Below are 22760 nucleotides of genomic sequence, written 5' to 3'. Positions count from 1 at the left end.
CCTGACACAGTAAGACAATTCAATAAGCACTGGTCTCAATACTATGTAATCAATAAATGCTTTCCCTTGTCCCCCATCACAAAATGTCAAATCATTTGGAAATGGTGGAGCAATGTACACTGAAGTTATGAAAAATCATTAAATTGTTCTGTGACTACACACATGAACTTAATACCAAATACTTGTTTACATGCTCATATGTAAACATGAGAACACATAGACATACACACCTCATAGCAATATCATTTTAACTTGCAGACAGTGTTTAAACAAAGACAGTCTGGAAAAATGGAACACCAGTGGAGAACCCATCACTAATTTTGGTGTTTGCTCCTGCTCAGAAAATGTCCAGGTAAGATGGAATTCAGTTTCAGTGAAATGGGAAAAATACGGGAATAAATATCGAAAGCTCGAAAGATCTCTCTAGGTTACCAAAGAATCAGTATAAGTTCATTTTATGGAAGCTAGTAGCTCAGAAATATGGATCTGGGCAGCTCAAAAAATACTGACTTTGAACATCAGCTTACTGTTATAAATCCATCTCGGGACCAATTTCCAAAGGTAGGTAATTCTATGATGGTCTTTGTGGAAACCAACCGAAAATGAATTTTTGGTCTCAATTTAGAACTAAGTAGAAGGCTCTATGCTTCACAGGAAAAAATGCGACCATAACTGTCATATTTGAAATATAGCAAGACTGCCACTGTAGTGGTCAGCTGGGAAGTCAATAATGTATAAGTCTAGAACAGAACTCCATGTGTCTCTAAGCAACACCTCCAGGCTTCAGGAAAAAAATCATTTCCTGAAAAAACAAAAAAATTATTTATCACTTACTCTGTATTCTATTGATGCGGACCTTAGTTTTCTAAGCCTATCAGTTCACCACACTTGTACGAGAACCACATTCACTAGAGAAGTTCAAGATTGTTGAAGAAAAAAGGTCACTATTAGTTTCTAATAGTTACTATATTGCCAACTAAATTTCTTGCAATATTTTCTTCAGCGTGACATATGGTTGTACACTGAAGTGTCTTGGTATAATAGTTTATAATGAAAATATCTTCAGTGAATGCAACCCATTTTGGTGTTCTTATGCAAAATAGTTACTAACAATAAGAGTTGGGACCCAAAAAGAGTCTTTTGGAATCCCTGCATATTTAAAAATTAGTCTTGGCCAGGTGTGATGGCTCAAGCCTGTAATCCCAGCACATTGGGAGGCTGAGGCTGGTGGATTGCTTGAGCTCAGGAGTTCAAGACCAGCCTGGGCAACATGGTGAAACCCCATCTCTACCAAAAATATAAAAAGTAAAATAAAATTTGCTGGGCATGGTGACACGCGTCTGTGGTCCCAGCCACTCAGGAGGCTGAGGTGAGAGGATGGCTTGAGCCTTGGTGGGAGTTCAAGGCTGTACCACTGCACTCCAGCCTGGGTGGTAAAAAAAAAATTAGTCTTAACCCAGTATTAAAAGTTTTAAAATCCTTTATCGAATTTAGCTAACTTCAGAAGTTCTTTATGTATTTCTTTAGTTCACAGTAAAAGTTACCTAACTTAATATTTAAAATTGAAATTTGTATAGTTTTTATTAATCTGAAAAATCTAGGCCAGGTGCAGTGGCTCATGCCTGTAATCCCAGTACTTTGGGAGGTGGGAGGATTGCTTGAGCCCAGGAGTTCAAGACCAGCTTGGGCAACATAGTGAGACCTTATCTCTACAAAAAATTTAAAAATTAGCTGGGTGTAGTGGTGTGCACATGTAGTCCCAGCTACTTGGTGGGGCTGAAGTGGGATGATGGCTTGAGCCCACGGGGTCAAGGCTGCAGTGCTGTGATTGCACCATAGCACTCCAGCCTGGGTGACAGAGAGAGACCCTGTCTCAAAATAAATAAATTAAAATAAATTAAAAATCCAGTAGATCTTCAATTTTTTCCAACCAATTTTTGTCATTTAATTAACATCCCTAAATCTATTTCCAACTATTTAATAACAATGAGGTCACTTTGCATAATTGATGCTCTGTATACCAGACATACAATATGGAAAAAGTACTAAGTTTTTTGAGAGAGAAAAAAAATTATACTGTATATACATCAAAAGATGAAGAGAGTAAAAAGGAAATCCACAGAGTAGAGAATGATATTCACAATATACAACAAAGGACTCATATCCAGAATAAATGTGTGTACAAAGAACTGCAAATCAATGAGAAAAAGATAAATAACACAGCAGAAAAATTAGCAACAACCATGAGACACTGTACAAAGAGCATATCCAAATGGCCAATAAATATATAAAAAGGTAGTCATCAGGGACATACAAATTTAAGGCACAAAGCAATACCACTCCACACTCACCAGAATGGCTAAAATGAAGAAGAGGAAAAATTCTAAGTGTTAACAAAAATATGCAGCAACCAGAACTCTCATATTCTGCTCTGGGAATTTAATTTTGTGCAAACAGTTTTTAAAACTGCTTGGCAATGTATCCCAATGGTAAAAATTTGCATATCTGTGGGACCTGCAATTCCACTCTTACTATATACCCATCAGAAATGTGAATAATGCTCACTAACAGAATAGGTAATGTCAAATATAATATATTTCCACAGTAGTATATAAACAAAATGAGAATGATTGATTGACCACCATACATAACATATGGAAGATTCTCATAATCATAATAATGAGTGAAAAGAACCAGACACAAGAAAACACATTTATACTATTCCATTAATATAAAATATAAAAATAGGCAAAACTACGCTGTGTCTGTTACTTTGGGAGTGATAGTAATTTGAAGGGAGTGTGATGAGGGGGCTTCTGAGGTAGTGGTCCTGTTCTGTATCTTGTCTTGGTTGTTGGTGACTGGTTACACAGGTGTGTCAGTTTGTCAAAATTCATCAGGCAGTACAGATAATACATGTGCATTTCTCTATGTATAGTATAATTTAAAAATTACACCAATACATAAGAGTATTCTCTTTTAATTATTTGTGAAAGCAGTGTCACTCTGGAATGTGATCTTCATGTTGATATAACTTGATATAAGATAAAATCCAGCACCGATTTTCTTTAGAGCAAGCTGGAACTTTATGTTCTTGAGATAGACAGGTGGCACTATAAAAACGTGCTAGACTTTTCCCATACTAAACTTCATTGCAATGAAGCATGAGAAGCTACACTGAAAATTAAGTTGTCAGGAAGCAAAGAAAGTTACAGGCATAAATATAAATGGTTAAACTAAGCTCTAAACAAATATACTTGGTAATGTAAGTACCCACAAGGGAAAGTGACCAGGGTACACAGGAACTCTCCACTAGCTTTGTGACTTTTCTGTAAATCTAAAATAATCCCAAACTAAAAGTTTATATATATCAAACTAATATACATACACACATATATACATATATAATATTAACTAATATACATATAACTAAGCTGAGTCTTAGGTTGCATACTAAAACTAATGTATCATAAACTTTTCATCCACTGCTATCAATCCTTGAAAAGTGTTATATTTTCAATTTGTGGCAAATATTTTTTTCCTTCCTTGAGAATTATTGAGGAAATTTTATCATCTTAATGTTTAACATTATTGTCCAAACATATTAAGCCTCAGCACAGTGAAGGAAATATCACACATTTGTTAACTTGTGTTCTTTCAGGCCTTTAAGTGAGTCCTAAACATAGGGATTTGCTCTACATGAATAATAACTATTTGTTCTAATTTCTTGGTGTAGGTGAGATGACTTCTTTTTCAAAGCTCTTTAGAGTCAAAGGACAGTCTTATCACACTCTACCAGTTGCAGTAATAGACAAATGATGAGACTGAAGCTCCTTGACATTGTTTATTTAACTTGCACAGCATTGGCCAGAAAAAAATTCATTTTTAACTTTATTTTCCAGGAATGTCCTAAATTTAACTATTCCCCACCGCACAGAAGAACTTACTCATCCCAGGTAATTTATAACCTCACTGGGCAACGAGTGGAAAATTATCTTATATCAACTGCAAATGAGTTTGTCCAAAAAAGGTAAAATAATCTGTTTATAACATATTTAATTGCTTGCTAATTTTAATGGTAGCTGCCTTCTAAAGAGACAATAGATACAAATTTCTATTGTTTACATTTTACATGGTTAAATTCTCAGTTTTATTTAAACAGCCTTATATATTGAAATGTAAATAATGACTCTAAATTAAGATTTGAGCAAATGGAAAACCAATGGTTATATTAGGCCTCAAAAATGTACTGTTAAGTTTGTACATATTTTTTTTTTCCTTGAAGCCAAAGGGAATTTATTGACTGACTTATACCAACTTGGAGAGGTTTAAGGCATGACTTTTGATGACAATTGGCCTCAGTTCCAATATGAATATCTCAAAACTTAAGAGTGTGATATCTGCATATGGACAAAATGTGTTGTTCATGTGTAGCAAGGAAATGTGCTTGTACTTAAGCCACCCAAGCATTTGTCATGGACACAAAGTTGGTAGACCTTCAATTGCTGCCATTTTCTTCTTTCCTCCATCTTTTCCCTCCTTTGTTTCTCAATATACATCCATGATTAATATTGTAAAAAATAATTAGAAACTACAGATAAGCAAAAAGAAGAAAAAGAATATTATTTCTCCACACAGATATAAGCACTATTGATATTTTGGTGTATATCCTTCCAGAAGTTTCTTTGTCACAGATATACATGTAAATATTTTTAACAAAATGGGTTTTATTATAAACCAACTGTCTTAAAATCTGCCTTTGAAAAAAGTGAATTACATACTATGATGTTATTTGCATGTCAAAAATATATAGCTCTATAGCACTACATTTAGGATGACAGTCACAAGATTATTCTAGTGTGACTGCACCATTATTTATTTAGTCTGTCCTTAATTTGGTAGGCAGTTAAATTAACCTATTCTTAAAATTACTACTTGGATTTTAAAAATCAACTTTTCATTTTTATACCATGAATTGACAAGCAGTTGACATGAATTGACAAGACCCAACTTGCCCTCAAATATTCAGGGAGAAAAAAATGTATAATGTCTGGGGACAATATAGGGGAAAATTTGTTATATAGAAGAAATTGAGCCATTTGAAAAAAGATATGAACTGATATTATATCACTTCCATATTAGTTACCTAAAAGGAATATTTGAGTAATAAAATATTAAGATATTTGAGATGGTAGATGGGTCAGTTAAGATGGAGAAACTGATTACATTATATGTCACTCATTTTCAGGATGACTACTAAACATATGCAGTTGTTTAGGACTTATTGCCTCTAGTTATAATGTACACTTGAGACTGAAATATGATAAAAAGAATTGATAGAAATGTAAAATATTTGTCAGGCAGTATTCATTTTATACTGTAAATGTGTTCCTAACAGAAAAAAAAAGTTGAGCTCCTCGTTAAGTATTTTAGATCTATTTAAGAAGATTTTCTCCACTAAACCAAAGATATATTTTTATTACTCTCTGTAGATATGGAGGTTGGAGTTTTGGGCTGCCTTTGACAAAAGACCTTCGTTTTGATATAACAGGAGTCCCTGCCAATAGAACACTTGCCAAGGTAAATTTTGATCTTTTTTCTGGAATGTCATACAAATGAGAAGGTGAAATTGATATGTTTAATCATTTTCATGAAGTGAAAACAAAATATGGGTACAATCGATTTGGCATTGTGCATAACCCAGGGCACAGTGGTTCCAATTCTGTGTATGTACCCTAGGGAAACATGTACACATTAGCATCAGGACACACGTACAAATGTGTATACATAGTAGCATTTCTCATAATAGCCAAAAACGCAATCCAAAATGCCCACATGCAGAATATAGAAATAAACTGTTTCATATTCATTCAATAAAACTTTCAGCAATGGAAATGAAAGAACTCAGCTCCATGTAACAAGCAAGTTAAATCTCCCAAACATTATTAATAAGGAAAGAAAAGACAAAAAGGAATACATTGACTATGATTACATTTACTGTAAACTTTGAGAGTTTATAGGCAAAACTCAACCGTTTGTTTAGGGGAAAGGGAGGGTATTGTGATTTGGAAGGACACAGAGGGTCAGGGAAAAGGCGTTCTGGAGGCTGGCAATTCTTATTTCTCAACCCGTGTATAGTTTAAGGGATGTACTTCCTTCAGAATTTTTTTGGTAACACTATACTTTATTACCTGCACTTTTCTTGTGTATATGTCATAACTATTTAGAAATGAAAACGTATATGTTTAGCCTTGCTTCTTAAAGAACCTGGAAACTTTAACCAAATTTAATGGAGATAAATAATTCTGCTCACTTATTTTTCCTTTTAGATTATACCTAAAATGAGGTAGAGTCACGGGATCAGATGCATATTCTTACCTATGTGATCAATGGTAGTCATAGGGATTTAAAATTGTCTACACATATTTCTCATCTGGTAGTAAGAGACATACACAGTCTTTGGGAAAGTGGGGGAACTAATGTCCATTTCGTGACGATTATGTGCCAACCACGAGTATCATCTTTTACACAAACTACCTAATTTTCCGCTCACAGCATCCCTGTGTGATAAATATTACTGAGTCTATTTTAGCTGATTTTTACAGTAAATCATATAGAAAGTAATTAGTGGTGCTGGGGATTTCAGTGCTTTCCTTTTCTTCCTCTCTTCTCTCTCTCCACACACACAGTAAATATTCTTGCACAAACGTGAATTTCTAATATAAAATCATTTCTCTCCAAATCAACTTTGCTATTTTGAATTAGTAATTGGGTTTCTTGAATTGAGGTTCACCAGTATATTAAATCTCTCTGTTTATGACATAGAAGGTAAAATCGCGCCCCATTTGGTAGGTTATAATTAGGAATCAAAAATTAGTGGAGGAATGTCAAGGCTTTCAATCTTGTGCTAAGGACACCATGCGTGTATATGTATTTTATTTATTTCTCCAGCTTGGTCTATTCCATTAGTTTTTATTACCATTATTGGCAGCCAGGATACCTTAGTTCTAGTCTCAGAATCCCATGGATCTGCCACAGGGATGTAGATAATGATTTCTCCAGTTTATTTCAAGCTTTGCCTAGAAGAGATCCTGAATAACTAATAATTTAGTGCTATCCACAGAACAACTCTTCCCAATTTCTGCCTGTTTCTAAATTGGAAATTTATAGGCCTATGGTCAATACTCTAGAGAACAGTGCATAATCTTCCAAGATAAAATAAATTATTGGAAAATTGATGCTCTTATTTTAAATATAAATAAGATAGCTGTCAGATGTTAAGACAGCCTAATTTATTTGAACGCAATATTGATCTTGCCTTCTTTTGGAATTTAATAGGTATGGTATGATCCAGAAGGCTATCACTCCCTTCCAGCTTACCTCAACAGCCTGAATAATTTCCTTCTGCGAGTTAACATGTCAAAATACGATGCTGCCCGACATGGTAAAGTTACTAACACAAAAGTGTCCTGTATTGCAACTTCTGTTACTCTTTGTATAAAAATGCACTTTATATCCTGTTTCTTCACAGGTGGCAGGTATTTTATGGTATCTAAATCACAGGTCTTTAAAAGGAGTTTAGAAGTAGTAACTATCGCCAGATGCAACATTCTGGATAATCCTCTTAACTTCAGGTCAATTTAGTTTTCTCATCTATCAAATCAGGATAATAATGCTGACGTCACGTGCATGTCTGCTGTCAACCAAGTAGTTATAGCTCAAAGAAAAATATTTTTAAACGACGTGCTTGTCTATAGGCTAAACAATTTTTAAAAACAATTAATGTTTACAAATACTGTTCACAAATCTAAATATGATGACAAAACTTTTCTTTCTTTTTTGACATATGTTAGTGGTTACTTTTTTATTTTTATTATTATTTTTCTTCAACTTTTATTTTAAGTTCAGGGGTACATGTGCCAGATGTGCAGGTTTGTTACATAGGTAAACATGTGCCATGGTGGTTTGCTGCACATATCAACACATCACCTAGGTATTAAGCCCAGCATCCATTAGCTATTCTTCCTCATGCTCTCCCTCCTTCCATCCTCTGCGCTCTGACAGGCCCCAGTGTGTGTTGTTCCCCACCATGTGTCCATGTATTCTCAGCATTCAGCTCCCACTTATAAGTGAGAACGTGCAGTATTTGGTTTTCTGTTCCTACATTAGTTTGCTGAGGATAATGGCTTCCAGCTCCATCCATCTCCCTGCAAAGGACATGATCTCATTCCTTTTTATGGCTGCATAGTATTCCATGGTGTATATGTACCACATTTTATTTATCCAGTCTATCATTGATGGACATTTAGGTTGATTCCATATCTTTGCTATTGTGAATAGTACTGCAGTGAACATACATGTGCATGTATCTTTATAACAAAATTATTTATATTCCTTTGGGTATATATGTAGTAATAAGACTGCTGGGTGAAATGGTATTTCTGCCTGTAGATCTTTGAGGAATCACCACACTGTCTTCCACAATGGTTGAACTAATTTACATTCTTACTAACAGTGTAAAAGCGCTCCTTTTTCTCTGCAACCTCGCCAGCATCTATTGCTTTTTGACTTTTTACTAATAGCCATTCTGACTATTTTGAGATGGTATCTCATTGTGGTTTTGATTTGTATTTCTCTAATGATGAGTGATGTTGAGCTTTTTTTCATGTGTTTATTGGCTGCATGTATGTCTTCTTTTTAGAAGTGTCTGTTCATGCCCTTTGCCCACTTTTTAATGTTTTCTTCCCCCCTCGCCCCAGTAAATTTAAGTTCTTTAAAGACTCTGGATATTAGACCTTTGTCAGACAGACAGATGGCAAAATTTTTCTCCCATTCTGTAGGTTGTCTGTTCACTCTGATGAAAGTTTCCTTTTCTATGCAGAAGCTCTTTAGTTTAATTAGATCCCATTTGTCAATTTTTGCTTTTGTTGCAATTGCTTTGTTTTTGGCATTTTCATCATGAAATTTTTGCCCGTGCCTATGTCCCAAATGGTATTGCCTAGATTTTCTTCTAGGGTTTTTATAGTTTTGGGTTTTACATTTAAGGCTTTAATCCATCTCCAGTTAATTTTTGAATATGGTGTAAGAAAGGGGTCCAGTTTCAATTTTCTGCATATGGCTAGCCAGTTCTCCCAGCATCATTTATTAAATAGGGAATCTTTTTCCCCATTGTTTGTTTTTGTCAGGTTTGTCAGAGATCAGATGGTCGTAGGTATGTGGTCTTATTTCTGAGTTCTCCATTCTGTTCCATTGGTCTATGTGTCTGTTCTTGTACCAGTACCATGCTTTTTTGATTACTATAGCCTTGTAGTATAGTTTGAAGTTGGATAGTGTGATGCTTCCAGCTTTGTTCTTTTTACTTAGGATTGTCTTAGCTATTCCATCTCTTTTTTTGGTTCTATATGAATTTAAAATTTTTTTTTCTAATTCTGTGAAGAATGTCAATGGTAGTTTAATGGGAATAGCATTGAATCTGTAAATTACTTTGGGCAGTATGGCCATTTTCACGATATTGATTCTTCTTATCCATGAGCATGGAATGTTTTTCCATTTGTTTGTGTTCTCTCTGATTGCTTTGAGCAGTGGTTTGTTGTTCTCTTGAAGAGGTCCTTCACTTCCTTTGTTAGCTGTATTCCTAGGTATTTTATTCTTTTTGTAGCAATTGTGAATGAGAGTTCATTCATGATTTGGCTCTCTGCTTGCCTGCTGTTGGTGTATAGGAATGCTAGTAATTTTTGCACATTGATTTTGTCTCCTGAGATTTTGCTGAAGCTGCTTATCCTAGCTTAAGAAGCTTTTGGGCTGGACAATGGGGTTTTCTAGATATAGGATCATGTCAACTGCAAACAAAGATAATTTGACTTTCTCTCTTCCTATTTGAATACCTTTATTTCTTTACCTTGCCTGATTGCTCTGGCGAAAACTTCCAATACTGTGTTGAATAGGAGTGGTGAGAGAGCATATCCTTGTCTTGTGCCAGTTTTCAGGGGGAATGCTTCCAGCTTTTGCCCATTCAGTATGATATTGACTGTGGGTTTGCCGTATACATCTCTTACTATTTTGAGGTATGTTCCTTCAATACCTAGTTTGAGTTTTTAACAAAAGGGATGCTGGATTTTATCAAATGCCTTCTCCGCGTCTATTGAGATAATCTTGCAGTTTTTGTCTTTAGTTCTGTTTATGTGATAAATCACATTTATTGATTTGTATATGTTGAACCAACCTTGTATCCTAGGGATGAAAGCCAACTTGTGGCAGATAAGCCTTTTGATGTGCAAACTGGAGTTTGCCAGTGTTTTATTGAGAATTTTTGCATCGATGTTCATCAAGGATATTGGCCTGAAGTTTTTTTTTTTTTTTTTTTTTTTGAGGCAGAGTCTCACTCAGTCACCCAGGCTGGAGTGCAGTGGCACGATCTCAGCTCACCGCAACCTCTGCCTCCCGGGTTCAAGCAATTCTCCTGCCCCAGCCTCCCAAGTAGGTGGGATTACAGGTGCCTGCCACATGCCTGGCTAATTTTTTGTATTTTTAGTAGAGACAGGGTTTCACCATGTCTCTACCGGGCAGGCTGGTCTTGAACTCCTGACTTCAGGTGATCCACCCACCTTGGGCTCCCAAAGTGCTGGGATTACAGGCATGAGCCATCAGGCACAGCCTCTTTTTTTTTTTTTTTTTTTTTTGGTATCTCTGCCAGGTTTTGGTATCAGATGATGCTGGCCTCATAGAATTAGTTAGGGAGGAGTCTCTCCTTTTCAATTATTTGGAATAATTTTAGCAGACATTGTACCAGCTCTTCTTTATACTCTGGTAGAATTCAGCTGTGAATCCATCTGGTCCTGGGCTCTTTTTGGTTGGTAAGTTTTTTATTACTGCCTCAATTTCAGAACTTGTTATTGGTCTATTCAGGGATTCAATTTCTTCCTGGCTCAGTCTTGGGAGGGTATATGTGTCCAGAAATTTATCCATTTTTTCTACATTTTCTAGTTTATTTGCATGGAGGTGTTCATAGTATTCTCTGATGGTTGTTTGTATTTCTATGGGGTCAGCGGTAATATCCCCCTTATCATTTTTCATTGTGTTTATTTGACTCTTCTCTCTTTTCTTATTTGTTAGTCTAGCTAGTTGTCTATTTTATTAATTTTTTCAAAAAACAGCTCCTGGATTCGTTGATTTTTTAAAGGATTTTTTGTGTCTCTATCTCCTTCAGTTCAGCTCTGATCTTGGTTATTTCTTATCTTCTGCTAGCTTTGGGGTTTATTTGCTCTTGGTTCTCTAAGTTCTTTTAGTTAAGATGTTAGGTTATTAACTTGAGCTCTGTCTAGCTGTTTGATGTGGGCATTTAGTGCTATAAATTTCCCTCTTAACACTACTTTAGCTGCGTCCCAGAGATTCTGGTACATTCTCTCTTTTTCTCATTAGTTTCAAAGAACTTCTTGATTTCTGCCTTAATTTCATTATTTACCCAAGAGTCATTCTGGAAAAGGTTGTTCAATTTCCATGTAGTTGTGTGGTTTTGACTGAATTTCCTAATCTTGAGTTCTAATTTAATTGCACTGTGGTCTGAGAGACTGTTTGTTATGATTTCAGTTCTTTTGCATTTACTGAGGAGTGTTTTACTTCCGATTATGTGATCGATTTTAGAGTAAGTGACATGTGGCAATGAGAAAAATGTACATTCTGTTGTTTTGGGATAGAAAGTTCTGTAGATATCTATCAGGTCTACTTGATCCAGAGCTGAATTCCGGTCCTGAATATCTTTGTTAATTTTCTGAAAGACAAAACTTTTATACTAAGAAGTTCTATACCTGGGCAAAAGCATTGCCATTCATTGAGCACTGCCCATATGACATGCTTTATATGAAATATTGATGATCCCTACAGCACTCTTCAGGGTGAATATTATTATCCCCTACTATTATATTATTTCTCTAAGGCCTAGAAGTGGGATTTGAATCCAGGACTGTCTGACTCCTGCCTATTTATTTTTCTAATCCTCCACACTGCTCCTCTGGACTCAGCCATGCCTACTTCAGTTGAGTTTCACAAGAGGCTTTCACATAGTTTTTAAAATAAGGTTTGAAATTCGAAAGAGACTTTTAAAAAATATACATATTTCAATTACTGTTTATAAGATCATCTCATCTTCTTGAGCCTTGCTCAAATTGTTTTTCCATGCTGAACCTAAAAATAAATTAAAAAGAATAAAGAAAAGCTGGCAAACACATTTGCTGGCCAAGATTGAGATTTATAGCCTAATAGTCTATTAAGTAGGAAAAAAGATACAACATCTCTTTTAGAAATGCCAACATCTACATTTCTTTCATCTCCCTACTGTTGGGCATCATAGTGTATGCCAGATGTACTGGTGACTGTAGAAGTAGACAGAAGAGTCCAATACTCATTCCAGCAACAGGATCTTGAGGAGTCTTCATTTCAGAGAAAACAGTATTTTTTTCCCCAATTGCTTTGGCATTTTCCTATCAGGAGAAACCAAGAAGAAAATACAAGATTGATAGTCCTTAGATCTAGAGCATCAATAAAGAACAAAGTCAAAAGTGGTAAATTAAATTAAATGATGACTAAAGTGAATTGGGTCTAGTGTAACCGGTGTGAAATACTACTGGATGCTGTACTTTCAGTAGGGTGTTTTATTCAGAGCAAAAGACATTTATTGTTGAGACAGATAATGAAAGTATAAGAACTATAGAAATAACTAGGGGAAAATGTAGCAAAGATAAAGAGAACAAGAGACCAATGCTGCTTTTGAAGGGTCAGCTTTTTAAAACCTGTATTCTGGCTTCCTTTGTAATTAGTGCTCTTTATTTAGACCAAGGCAATCTGAGTCACTCTAGACTCCAGCAGGCTTGTTGTAGCTCCTAACATTATATTTTAAGTTACAGAGTATAAAGAATTAAGAATTCTAAAACATAAAAGTTTATTTTGACCCTAAACTGAAGTTTATTTTAATTAAAACTAATTTAAGATGTAGCTTGAGTTATATAGAAATTAGTAATAGTATGTCTTCTAGCCTCCAATAATTTTTCTTAAATAGACTTACGGAAGTGGTAAGTTTCCACTCTCTCTGGAAGGAACTCGATCTCTTTCAAAGAAGAAGTGCTACATCACCCTAACTTACTTTTATTGTTTCTTAATGCATATATGAGATCTACCATTGTAATAATATTACTGGTTTTAAAAATCAACTCAATTATTCTCCCACTGCCTCCCTCTAACACACTAGTTGTTTGAAGGCATCTTTGTTAGATTTTGCATGAATTGGGTTTTTACTTTAACTATAAAATTGATTTTCTTTGAATTCTAACATGCTAATAAAAATCTTTTAATTAGCTTTCCTTTGCAATGTCAATATCTATTCTATTCATGTGGTTCCCTCTAGTGGTTAATATAACATGAAAATTCTGTTCTTTCTTCTCAAAAAATACAGGTTTGCTTGTTTTCCTTAACAAATGTTATACAACTAGGCTCTTTTTCAAGAATACTAACACATTGTCCCTTCCACTCCAGTGTTTATTCTTACTTTGTTGCATTAGAAGCAGTGGCCCATGGGAAGCATCTAAATTAAGGTTTATAACTGTAGAGACATCAGAAGATGTCTTCTTTTTAATATACATTATATGTGAGAAAAATATCAATTGAAATTTTAAGATTTGAGTTCATTTAAAAGCATTTACTGACCAATCTCTCTACTTTGGACATCATGCTGGATGCTGTAGAACCTACAGAGATAATTATGATACAGGTCCCCAACTGTGACACATTTCCTTGATCTTTCAGCTAAAAATATGTATAAAAAACTGGTTCCACAGGATTTTGCATAGTGGAGTAAAATGTATTTGCAAGGATTCCTCTGGTGAAATAGAGTATTTCTTGATTCTGAAATACAAAGCAGAAATAAAAGTTCTCCCTTACCTATATAATAATTTACCATTAGGGTTTAAGTAGAGCCCCCAGGAAAACTGAATCTCAGTTAAAAAGGGCCCCTTAATTTATACAAAAGATAAGAAAAGTATATCCCTCCAATGATGTGATTAACATTATAAATCAACTTGGTTTTTGTTGTTGTTAGTTTCTTGCTTTAACCATATATTTTTTCTTTAATATACAAGAGTTACAGAACTCAAATTCAAAGGATGTTACATTCTACTTAATGAAAATTATAAATGTAACTTGAGAAAATCTGCCTTTAGAATCGTCTATAATATTCAGTGCTGTGCAAGGGCCTTAACATCCTAGTACAATGAACAAATACTATATGAACAGTTAAGTGAGAAAGCTCTCACTTAGTTTATGACACTATAGGAACAAGTATTTAGGAGCTTTCTTCAGTGGCATCCCCTACCACTCTTTTCCACAGTCGCTCAGACAGTACACACTTTACCTTCACATTGTTTTCCTTTGGGAAACTGTTGACAGCTCATTCTTGACTTTGGCTAACCAAGGTCCCCTAAGGAAGGGAAGAAAAGAGCCTTGTTTTTTACTCAAGTATAAACAACACTGGGAGATCCCAGCAATTTGGGACTGTATTGGAATTAAGTGACCACTTTTCTGAAGCCAGCTAATATCTCTGAATCCTCTTAGACATTTATGTCTCAATGAAAAGGCCTCGGGTATGGCTGAAGTTCCCAAGCCCTACTCTGGTAGAGCTCTAGAAAAATAAGCATCTTAGAAGCAATAAAGGGGAAGAAGGAGTCCACTCAGGCTACACTATTTCCCCACCACAGACAGCACTAAAGAGGGATGGGGGAAGTAACTGTCTGCTCTTTAAGGGATCCTCATATAAATAATTGGTCCTGCTTTGAATTGCTTTTTTAAATGTAATACATGTCTGAAGTGCTGTTGAAATACAAACATAGATATGACCAGATAGAAGGAAAAAAATGGAACATACTTATTTAAATATAACACACTAGAGAGAAATGCAATATAAGAAATACAAATTCTTGCTCCCTTCCCAAAGGTTCTAAACACAATGTGAAAAACTTCTTTTTATGTGAGTGCCACCCGTTGTATGGCATTAATGGGATTAGGGGGAAAATAATTTTCCTTTAAAAAAAAAAGGTCCCCCAAATAAAATTGTTTAGATAATAATATAAGGAGGAAAGTGTTGAATATTATTCATCTAAAAATTGGTATTTCTGATTAACTGAATACCTACTAATAGAAGAACTATTTCTTCTTTAAGGCATCATCATGTATAGCCATCCTTATCCAGGAGTGCAAGACCAAGAACAAGCCACGTAAGCAGATATCTCTAGCACGACTACTTTCTCCTTGACACAGCTGAGCCTTTGTATAAAGTGCTGTAATTGGAAATCACAGTTGTATCTGAATGAATGTCAATCTAGAAGGGCTGGTAATATGTCACTGACTGGGATCAAAGGAAGTTTCTGCAAGGGTGTAGAGTGGGCTTGCCAAGTAGAGCTTGTTGACTGCAGACTCACAGCGTTTGCTGCTTTTATAAGTCAAGTGATAAGTGCTACATCACTTCAACTTCCCTGCATAGCAATTAAGTATGGTTCCTATGCTCAAGAATGATATATCCCTTGCATAGACTCTGTAACCGTTGGAGACCGAGGTTTTTCTATCAAATATCCCTAGTCAATTCAGATGCACTAGAACTACATTTATTCTAGGGTCACGGTAGAGTCACGTTGGAAATATTATCTGGCTGCCTTGCAGGATGCCTTATTTGTGTCACAGCCAACTCTTGTACTGTTTTCTTGATGGTTTTAGTTATGAATCTTTCTGAAAGGAAAAGAGTTTCAAAAACTTATGTGTGTTTTCCTCTCCCTATTGCTCACTCTAGAATCAGCAGTTTAATCGATATTTTAGTGGCACTGTCTATCTTGATGGGCTACTCTGTCACCACCGCCAGCTTTGTCACCTATGTTGTAAGGGAACATCAAACCAAAGCCAAACAGTTGCAGCACATTTCAGGCATTGGCGTGACATGCTACTGGGTAACAAACTTCATTTATGACATGGTGAGTAACTTATGTCCTTCATTGCAGGGAATAAAAGATCAATTTGGATAGAAGACATCAGTTTTCTATTCAAGAGTTATTTACTCTAGTTTGTTCAAATTGTTATCACAAAGACAGGAAATAAAGAAAATGACTTGAGTCAGGCTTATCTTCATCCAATGGTTCGAGGAAACATAACCTACCTGCCCTCATCTCTGTGGACTATATCAGATTCCCTAGGGCACTTAAAATGAGGATTTCTGGGCCTCACTCCAGATCTGTTAAATCCATATCTTAGGAGGGGAGCGTGGAGAACATGCATTTTTAAAAAGATCCCCCAGGTGATTCTAAGCACGCTGAAGTCTTACAGTCAGTACGGTGGAGAAATAGAAGCTTAGCAGCAAAATATCCTTACGTAATTGTGCCAAACAATCAAGCTTATAAAAATTTAATCAACTAATAGTGGAAAATGCGAAGTAGTAGCCCCTGCTAATGACACATTAGAGAAGATTAGTAGGAAAAAGAAGGGATGTATTTCATTGATAGCTCTCTCATTTGCATAAAATAGTCCCAAGTTCAGATGGTTGTTCTTGACTCCAAGCATACCAATGTTGGCCAAAAGCCCAGGATGGGTATGCATTTGCCTGGTGATTATGGTGAAATTGTCTGAGTTGCTGTCAAGATCATCGGCTTAAAGGGTTGGAGAGTAATTAACTGCATATCCATTTTGTTAATGTATCCAGTGAGGTCTAAAATGTGTTTGTTGTAGAAGTCAAATCTAAAAGAATAGTAATGACTTCTCAGGACTTAACAGGAGCTTTAATGTTAAGAAAATTTCAAGTACATACTTCTGTGAAGGTCTACTTAGTACTTTAGGATTCTGTTGTCTTATATCTGGAGCTCATTCCAATTTAGGAGATTCCTCCCCACCCTGCAAATTAAGTTACCACCACCTTCATTGTGTCCATCTTCCTGCAAACTCCTCAGCATTTAATATTTCTACTTGCCAACAAAATGCTAAGTTCTTTGTTCGTATACCTGTGATTATGAGGATATGTGGGACCCGATGCCCTGCTGCTTTGCACAGAGTGGTTCACACTGATAACCAAGCTTTAGAAATCAACCATCTGAGAGAGTTTCAGCATTCAAAACAAAATCAATACTTTGAGGACTGAATGTAATACCAAGATACCTGGCTGTCTTATCTTTCTCACTGAACCTCTATCACTGAACCATCCCAAGTCTCAAAGCCTAGAGGCAGGAACACCAGGGACTCCTTGTATATCTGTTAAAGATGGAGATTGGCTTAACCTCATATTGCAGGAGACAAATTCTAAAGTGAAATCAATGTAAAATAAGTTGAATGTTAGAAGCAATGGGAACATAAATAAGAATTCATTTCTTCAAATTTTTCTAGGTCAACTTGTTGCAGTTTTAAACTAGATGGGTTATTGATTTTTTTTTTGAAAAATGCTTGTCACGTATTAAACATTGTTTTAAATATTTCCATAGGTTTTCTACTTGGTGCCTGTAGCGTTTTCAATTGGTATCATTGCGATTTTCAAATTACCTGCATTCTACAGTGAAAACAACCTAGGCGCTGTATCTCTCCTACTTCTCCTGTTTGGGTAAGCTGCTGATTAAGCAATGAAAGAAGAATTAATAGAATTAAATGCCCCTAGACACAAATAGGACTAAATCTCATTAGCTAAATTACAATTGTCTTGGGGTTTCATTTGACATGAGTGATGACTAACAACACATTGCACTTGCTAGTCCATAAAGTATAATACTTTTGAAAATTAATGTTGTTATTAATAGTAATACCTAAAATTAATAAGCATTTATTGGGTGCCAAGTGTCATGCTTTCTAATTTACATATGTGATCTCATTTACAGAAAAATGAAAGCTTTAGAATGATGAGAAAATGTGTATACATGTATAAATTTATGTATTGACTATATGAGTATACGTAGCATTATGAAGTGCATATACATTCATGTATACTTACTTATATTTATCTTTTTATAGATGTATAAGGACACACACATAATATTGTTTCTATCTTAAGCTAATACAGGTAATACAGGCTGATATAATCAATGCTTAGCATAACAAATCTTTCTGCCCTGAATACATGGTAGTAACCCTTAATTAGCAATTGTAGCTAATGCAGGAACTCTGTCTCTAGATCTATTTAATTGCCCCCCAAATTGCTCAAGGTTTTGCTCAAAACAGGCTAGCCAGCTTCTAAGCATGCTCTTTCTGCTCAGCTAGACTTGAACAGTGTCATTACTTTTCCTCAACTTTAAATTATAAGATTTATACTGATTAAACTCATATTTCTGAGCAACCTAAAAGGCTTGCCTAGGCGGGATAATACCATATTCAGAAGGGATTAATTTGTAGTTTTAATGATGTAGAACTACTCAAGGTTTCTTAAAGAGGCTTTTTACTGTCTTTAAAAAACACTCTTTGGATTTTTTTTTGTCAAAAAGGAATGAAAGAGAGATCTAGTTAGAAGGCTTGACAACTCATCCCTAATGGTTATTTTTACTTTGGAAGCCCATCTAAATTGTTATTTTTTGTAAAATAGAATAATTAAGGCATTTCTTTTCTGAGACAGGATCTCACTCTGTCACCCAGGCTGGAGTGCAGTGGCATGATCACAGCTCACCACAGCTTGATCCTCCGACCTCAGCCTCCCAAATAACCAGGGCTACAGGTGCGTGCCACTGCACCCGGCTGATTTTCATATTTTTCTGTAGAGACAGGGTTTTGCCAAGTTGCTCAGGCTGGTCTCAAACTCCTGGGCTCAAGTGATCCACCTGCCTCAGCCTCCTAAAGTGTTAGGATTACAGGTGTGAGCCACCATGCCTGGCCGAGGCATAATTTTAATTCTTTGTGTTTTTAACCTGCAGGTATGCAACATTTTCCTGGATGTACTTGCTGGCTGGGCTCTTCCATGAAACAGGAATGGCCTTCATCACTTATGTCTGTGTCAACTTGTTTTTTGGCATTAATTCCATTGTTTCCCTGTCAGTGGTATACTTTCTTTCCAAGGAAAAGCCTAATGATCCGGTAAGGTCCCTTATTTCAGTGAATTTATCAAAAGCTTCAACATGTTCCAGGTGGAAAGATTTTATTTATTCTGCATAAAAAAGAAGAATATAATTTGATTCTATTAAATTTGGGAGAGGAGAAACTACAGCTTTTAAAATTCTTTTTGGGCCTCATCTAAGTTAATGCCTATCATTGTATGTATTGAGTGTCAAAACTATTGACACCTGATAGGGCTTGAATGTGGTGACAGAGGTGAAATCAGATGTATTGTGCGGCACTACATAAATCACGCAACCATTGGTCAGCTAAACATCTTACTCATTAACAAATTCTTATGGTATGGTGGTGACAAGGACAATGACTTAGTTATATGACTGTGAGCTTCGATTCATTTGAACATTCATAGAGAAAAAACCTAATTCATCCCCTTTCAATCATGTATTGGAGACTACTTCATTGTAAGCATCACTTTCCATTCAGAGCTGACAATTACGATTAGTGAGAAGAGAAGCACTAACAGTGTCAGGCAATTGAACAGAAAAGAATAGAGAGGAAATGAAGTGAACTGAGGACTAGACAAGCATACTCTGGGAGAAGGAAGAAAATTCATGAAGTGGAAGTAGCTGGCCCATGTGTGAATGATGTGAAAATGAGCTATTTGTCCCTCTTGGAGACATGTTGGCTCTTCTTCTACCTCATTTCAGCATTTTAGTCCCTCTCCAAGTAGGGATTACCTTGGGTTCCAAAACTTTACTGTACCAAGTACCTCCCTCCCTCAGGCACATAATGATACCGTGTAACAGACCCCAACACACTGGCTAGCCCTACATTCCTGGGATTAAAGGCAGGTCTAGAAATAATTTTGCCTCCAGGATTAGGTCCAACATTATAGGTGGCCTCATATAATGATTTTCTGCTTGTATTTCAGTGATAAACATCCACCATTTAGTATACTAAATATTTGTATGCAAATTCAGCCTATATGGGAAATAATTGCCAATCTAGATAAGCTTTTTAGGTTTCACTATTTGTCTACATCCCTCTAGTTTTAAATTTTTGTCAGCTTTTTGGAAACTTAACACTGAGTTTTATTTTTATTTCTCTTATTTCAGACTTTAGAACTTATTTCTGAAACCCTCAAGCGCATTTTCCTGATTTTCCCACAATTCTGTTTTGGCTACGGTTTGATTGAACTTTCTCAACAACAGTCGGTCCTAGACTTCTTAAAAGCATATGGAGTGGAATACCCAAATGAAACCTTTGAGATGAATAAACTAGGTGCAATGTTTGTGGCTTTGGTTTCTCAGGGCACCATGTTTTTTTCCTTGCGACTCTTAATCAATGAATCCCTGATAAAGAAACTCAGGTAAATATAATGAAAACATAACGTTTGACATCTAAAACAGAACTCAATTCAACCTATTGAGAAAGAAGTCAATAGTCTAAGCTTTTCCATTGGTAATATGGAAATGTTTGGCTCAAAAACTTTTAAAAAATTCTAGCATAATTCACTATTTTATTCTAGTAAGTAGTTATCAAATCTTAATATGTGACTGCAACTATTGCTGTTGAGTGAGGGAATAAAATTAAATAAGCACAGTTGTTAACCTTAAATAGATTAAGGTACAGTGGTGAAGTGAAAATATGTAAATGAACAAAAGATGTAGTCTTTGAGTTGAGTTTGGGAAAATGGAAAACACTTTCAAGGCAGAAATGGGGAAAGAGGATTGAGTGTGGAGCATGTTGGCAATGAGTTTGGGAAAAGAAGACTAAGAAAAAGTGAAGACAGCATCATAAATGAGAAGAAATACACATGCCATTGACCCAGCAATTCCATTTCTGGAATGTTTGCATATATGGTCACAGATACACAGACTTATGTATGTTTAAAGTTATTCATCATGGTAACCATTTCTAATACCAAAAGAATAGAAACAACATAAACGTCCTTCATTTAGGGACTAGTTTAATTATATACATAGATTCACTAATAGAACATTAAACAGCCATTAGAAAAAAAAATGATATAGTTCTCTATGTAACATTTGGAAGTGTCTTTAATATTTACTTATTTAAAAATGCAAGGTTCAGAACTATGTGTAAAGTATATTGCCATTCAAGTTAAAAAGAAAAGAAATATTTATGCAGACATATCCATAGACTATCTCTAATTGTGAGTGCCTCTGCTGATGAGAGATATATACAGTTGAAGATGACCAGTTTTTACTGTCATCTTCGGTACCATTTAAATTTTAATGACATGTACATGTATCACCTATTGAAAAATACAATTTTAAGTAAATAATGAGAGGAAATAAAAGAGCAGAGATAGAGAAATATATTAAGAGCATATTTAAGAAAGAAGTATTACAATTTAATCAGAACAGAATAAATGTAATGAAAAAGTAGGAGTTACAGTTTAACATGTGGTTAAGAGATTATGGAATCTCTTAAATGCTTGGTAAAGAAATATGGTTTGGGCTTTATTCAACAAACAAATGGACATTCATTGAGAGTTTTTGAACAGAGAGAAACATGATCAAGTTGTGCTTGAAGAAGTGTAATTTTGTAGATGGAGTGCAGATTGGAATGGAAGAGTCAGAGACCCTGGAGCAGTTTTAGCTCCTGGAGAAATCTAGGTGAGAAGAATAAAAGCCTATAGGACTAGGCAGAAAATAATCCATGATAGGGTGTTATAAGGTGCGGTGGCTCACGCCTGTAATCCCAGCACTTTGGGAGGCCAAGACGGGCAGATCATCTGAGGTCAGGAGTTCGAGACCAGCCTGGCCAACATGGTGAAACCCCATCTCTACTTAAAATACAAAAACTAGCTGGACGTGATGGCGCACACCTGTAATCCCAGCTACTCGGGAGGCTGAGGCACGAGAATTGCTTGAACCCAGGAGGCGGAGGTTGCAGTGAGCCGAGATGGCGCCACTGCACTCCAGCCTGCGTGACAGAGCGAGACTCCGTCTCAAAAAAAAAAAAAAACAACAACAAAAAAGGCATTTCCAGTATTTGGAGACTGACTACATGATTTTGGAATAAGGAAGATTAGAAGAAACATTACAGTTGGGGTCTTTGGGGATCTCATCAGAAGAAACAGGGACATTGGGAAGAAAGCCTGGATTGATTTCTTTAAATTTTTTTTTTTTTTTTTTTGGTATTTGTTAGCCAATATATCAAGGTGGGTTTGGGACTTAATGAGTTTGGAGGGCTGATAACCTTAAAATATTGGCTAAATCCTAGGTGAGACATTAGTAAAACAAGTACAGAATAACAATAGTATTCATATTATTGATGATTATAAAAGTAGATATATCTGCTGTACAATATTGTGCCTATAGTTAACAATACTGTATTATGCACTTAAAATTTTGTTAAAAGGGTAGATCTTATGCTGTTTCTAAAATTAAAAAGAAGAGAGGCTTTTTAAATTTAATTGAAAAAAAAAATTCTTTTTTGAGACGGAGTCTTGCTCTGTCGCCCAGGCTGGAGTGCAGTAGCGTGATCTTGGCTCACTGCAACCTCTGCCTCCCAGGTTCAAGCAATTCTCCTGCCTCAGCCTTCTGAGTAGCTGGGACTACAGGTGTGCACCACCATGCCTGGATAATTTTTGTATTTTTAGTAGAGACAGGGTTTTGCCAGGTTGGCCAGGCTGGTCTTGAACTTCTGACCTCAGGTGATCCGTCGGCCTCTCAAAGTGCTGGGAT

At 35.8% G+C, this 22760-nt stretch overlaps 1 protein-coding gene across 1 annotated transcript in view; it reads left to right on the top strand.

The window, feature by feature from the left end:
• Positions 1 to 22760, top strand: part of ABCA12 (ATP binding cassette subfamily A member 12) — a 114424-nt gene that overhangs the window by 71929 nt on the left and 19735 nt on the right. Inside the window, exons 30-38 of the mRNA XM_003812517.6 lie at positions 259 to 352; positions 3903 to 4030; positions 5493 to 5580; positions 7339 to 7444; positions 15203 to 15257; positions 15827 to 16004; positions 17496 to 17611; positions 18906 to 19065; positions 20160 to 20413. Coding sequence (XP_003812565.5) covers positions 259 to 352; positions 3903 to 4030; positions 5493 to 5580; positions 7339 to 7444; positions 15203 to 15257; positions 15827 to 16004; positions 17496 to 17611; positions 18906 to 19065; positions 20160 to 20413 — 1179 coding nt within the window. The remainder of the gene's footprint in view (positions 1 to 258; positions 353 to 3902; positions 4031 to 5492; positions 5581 to 7338; positions 7445 to 15202; positions 15258 to 15826; positions 16005 to 17495; positions 17612 to 18905; positions 19066 to 20159; positions 20414 to 22760) is intronic.

This window comes from Pan paniscus, chromosome 13, assembly GCF_029289425.2.
Source record: "Pan paniscus chromosome 13, NHGRI_mPanPan1-v2.0_pri, whole genome shotgun sequence".
Taxonomy (NCBI): Eukaryota; Metazoa; Chordata; class Mammalia; order Primates; family Hominidae; genus Pan; species Pan paniscus.
The sequence above is the reverse complement of the archived record's forward strand: the minus strand, read 5'-3'. Positions and strand labels throughout refer to the sequence as shown.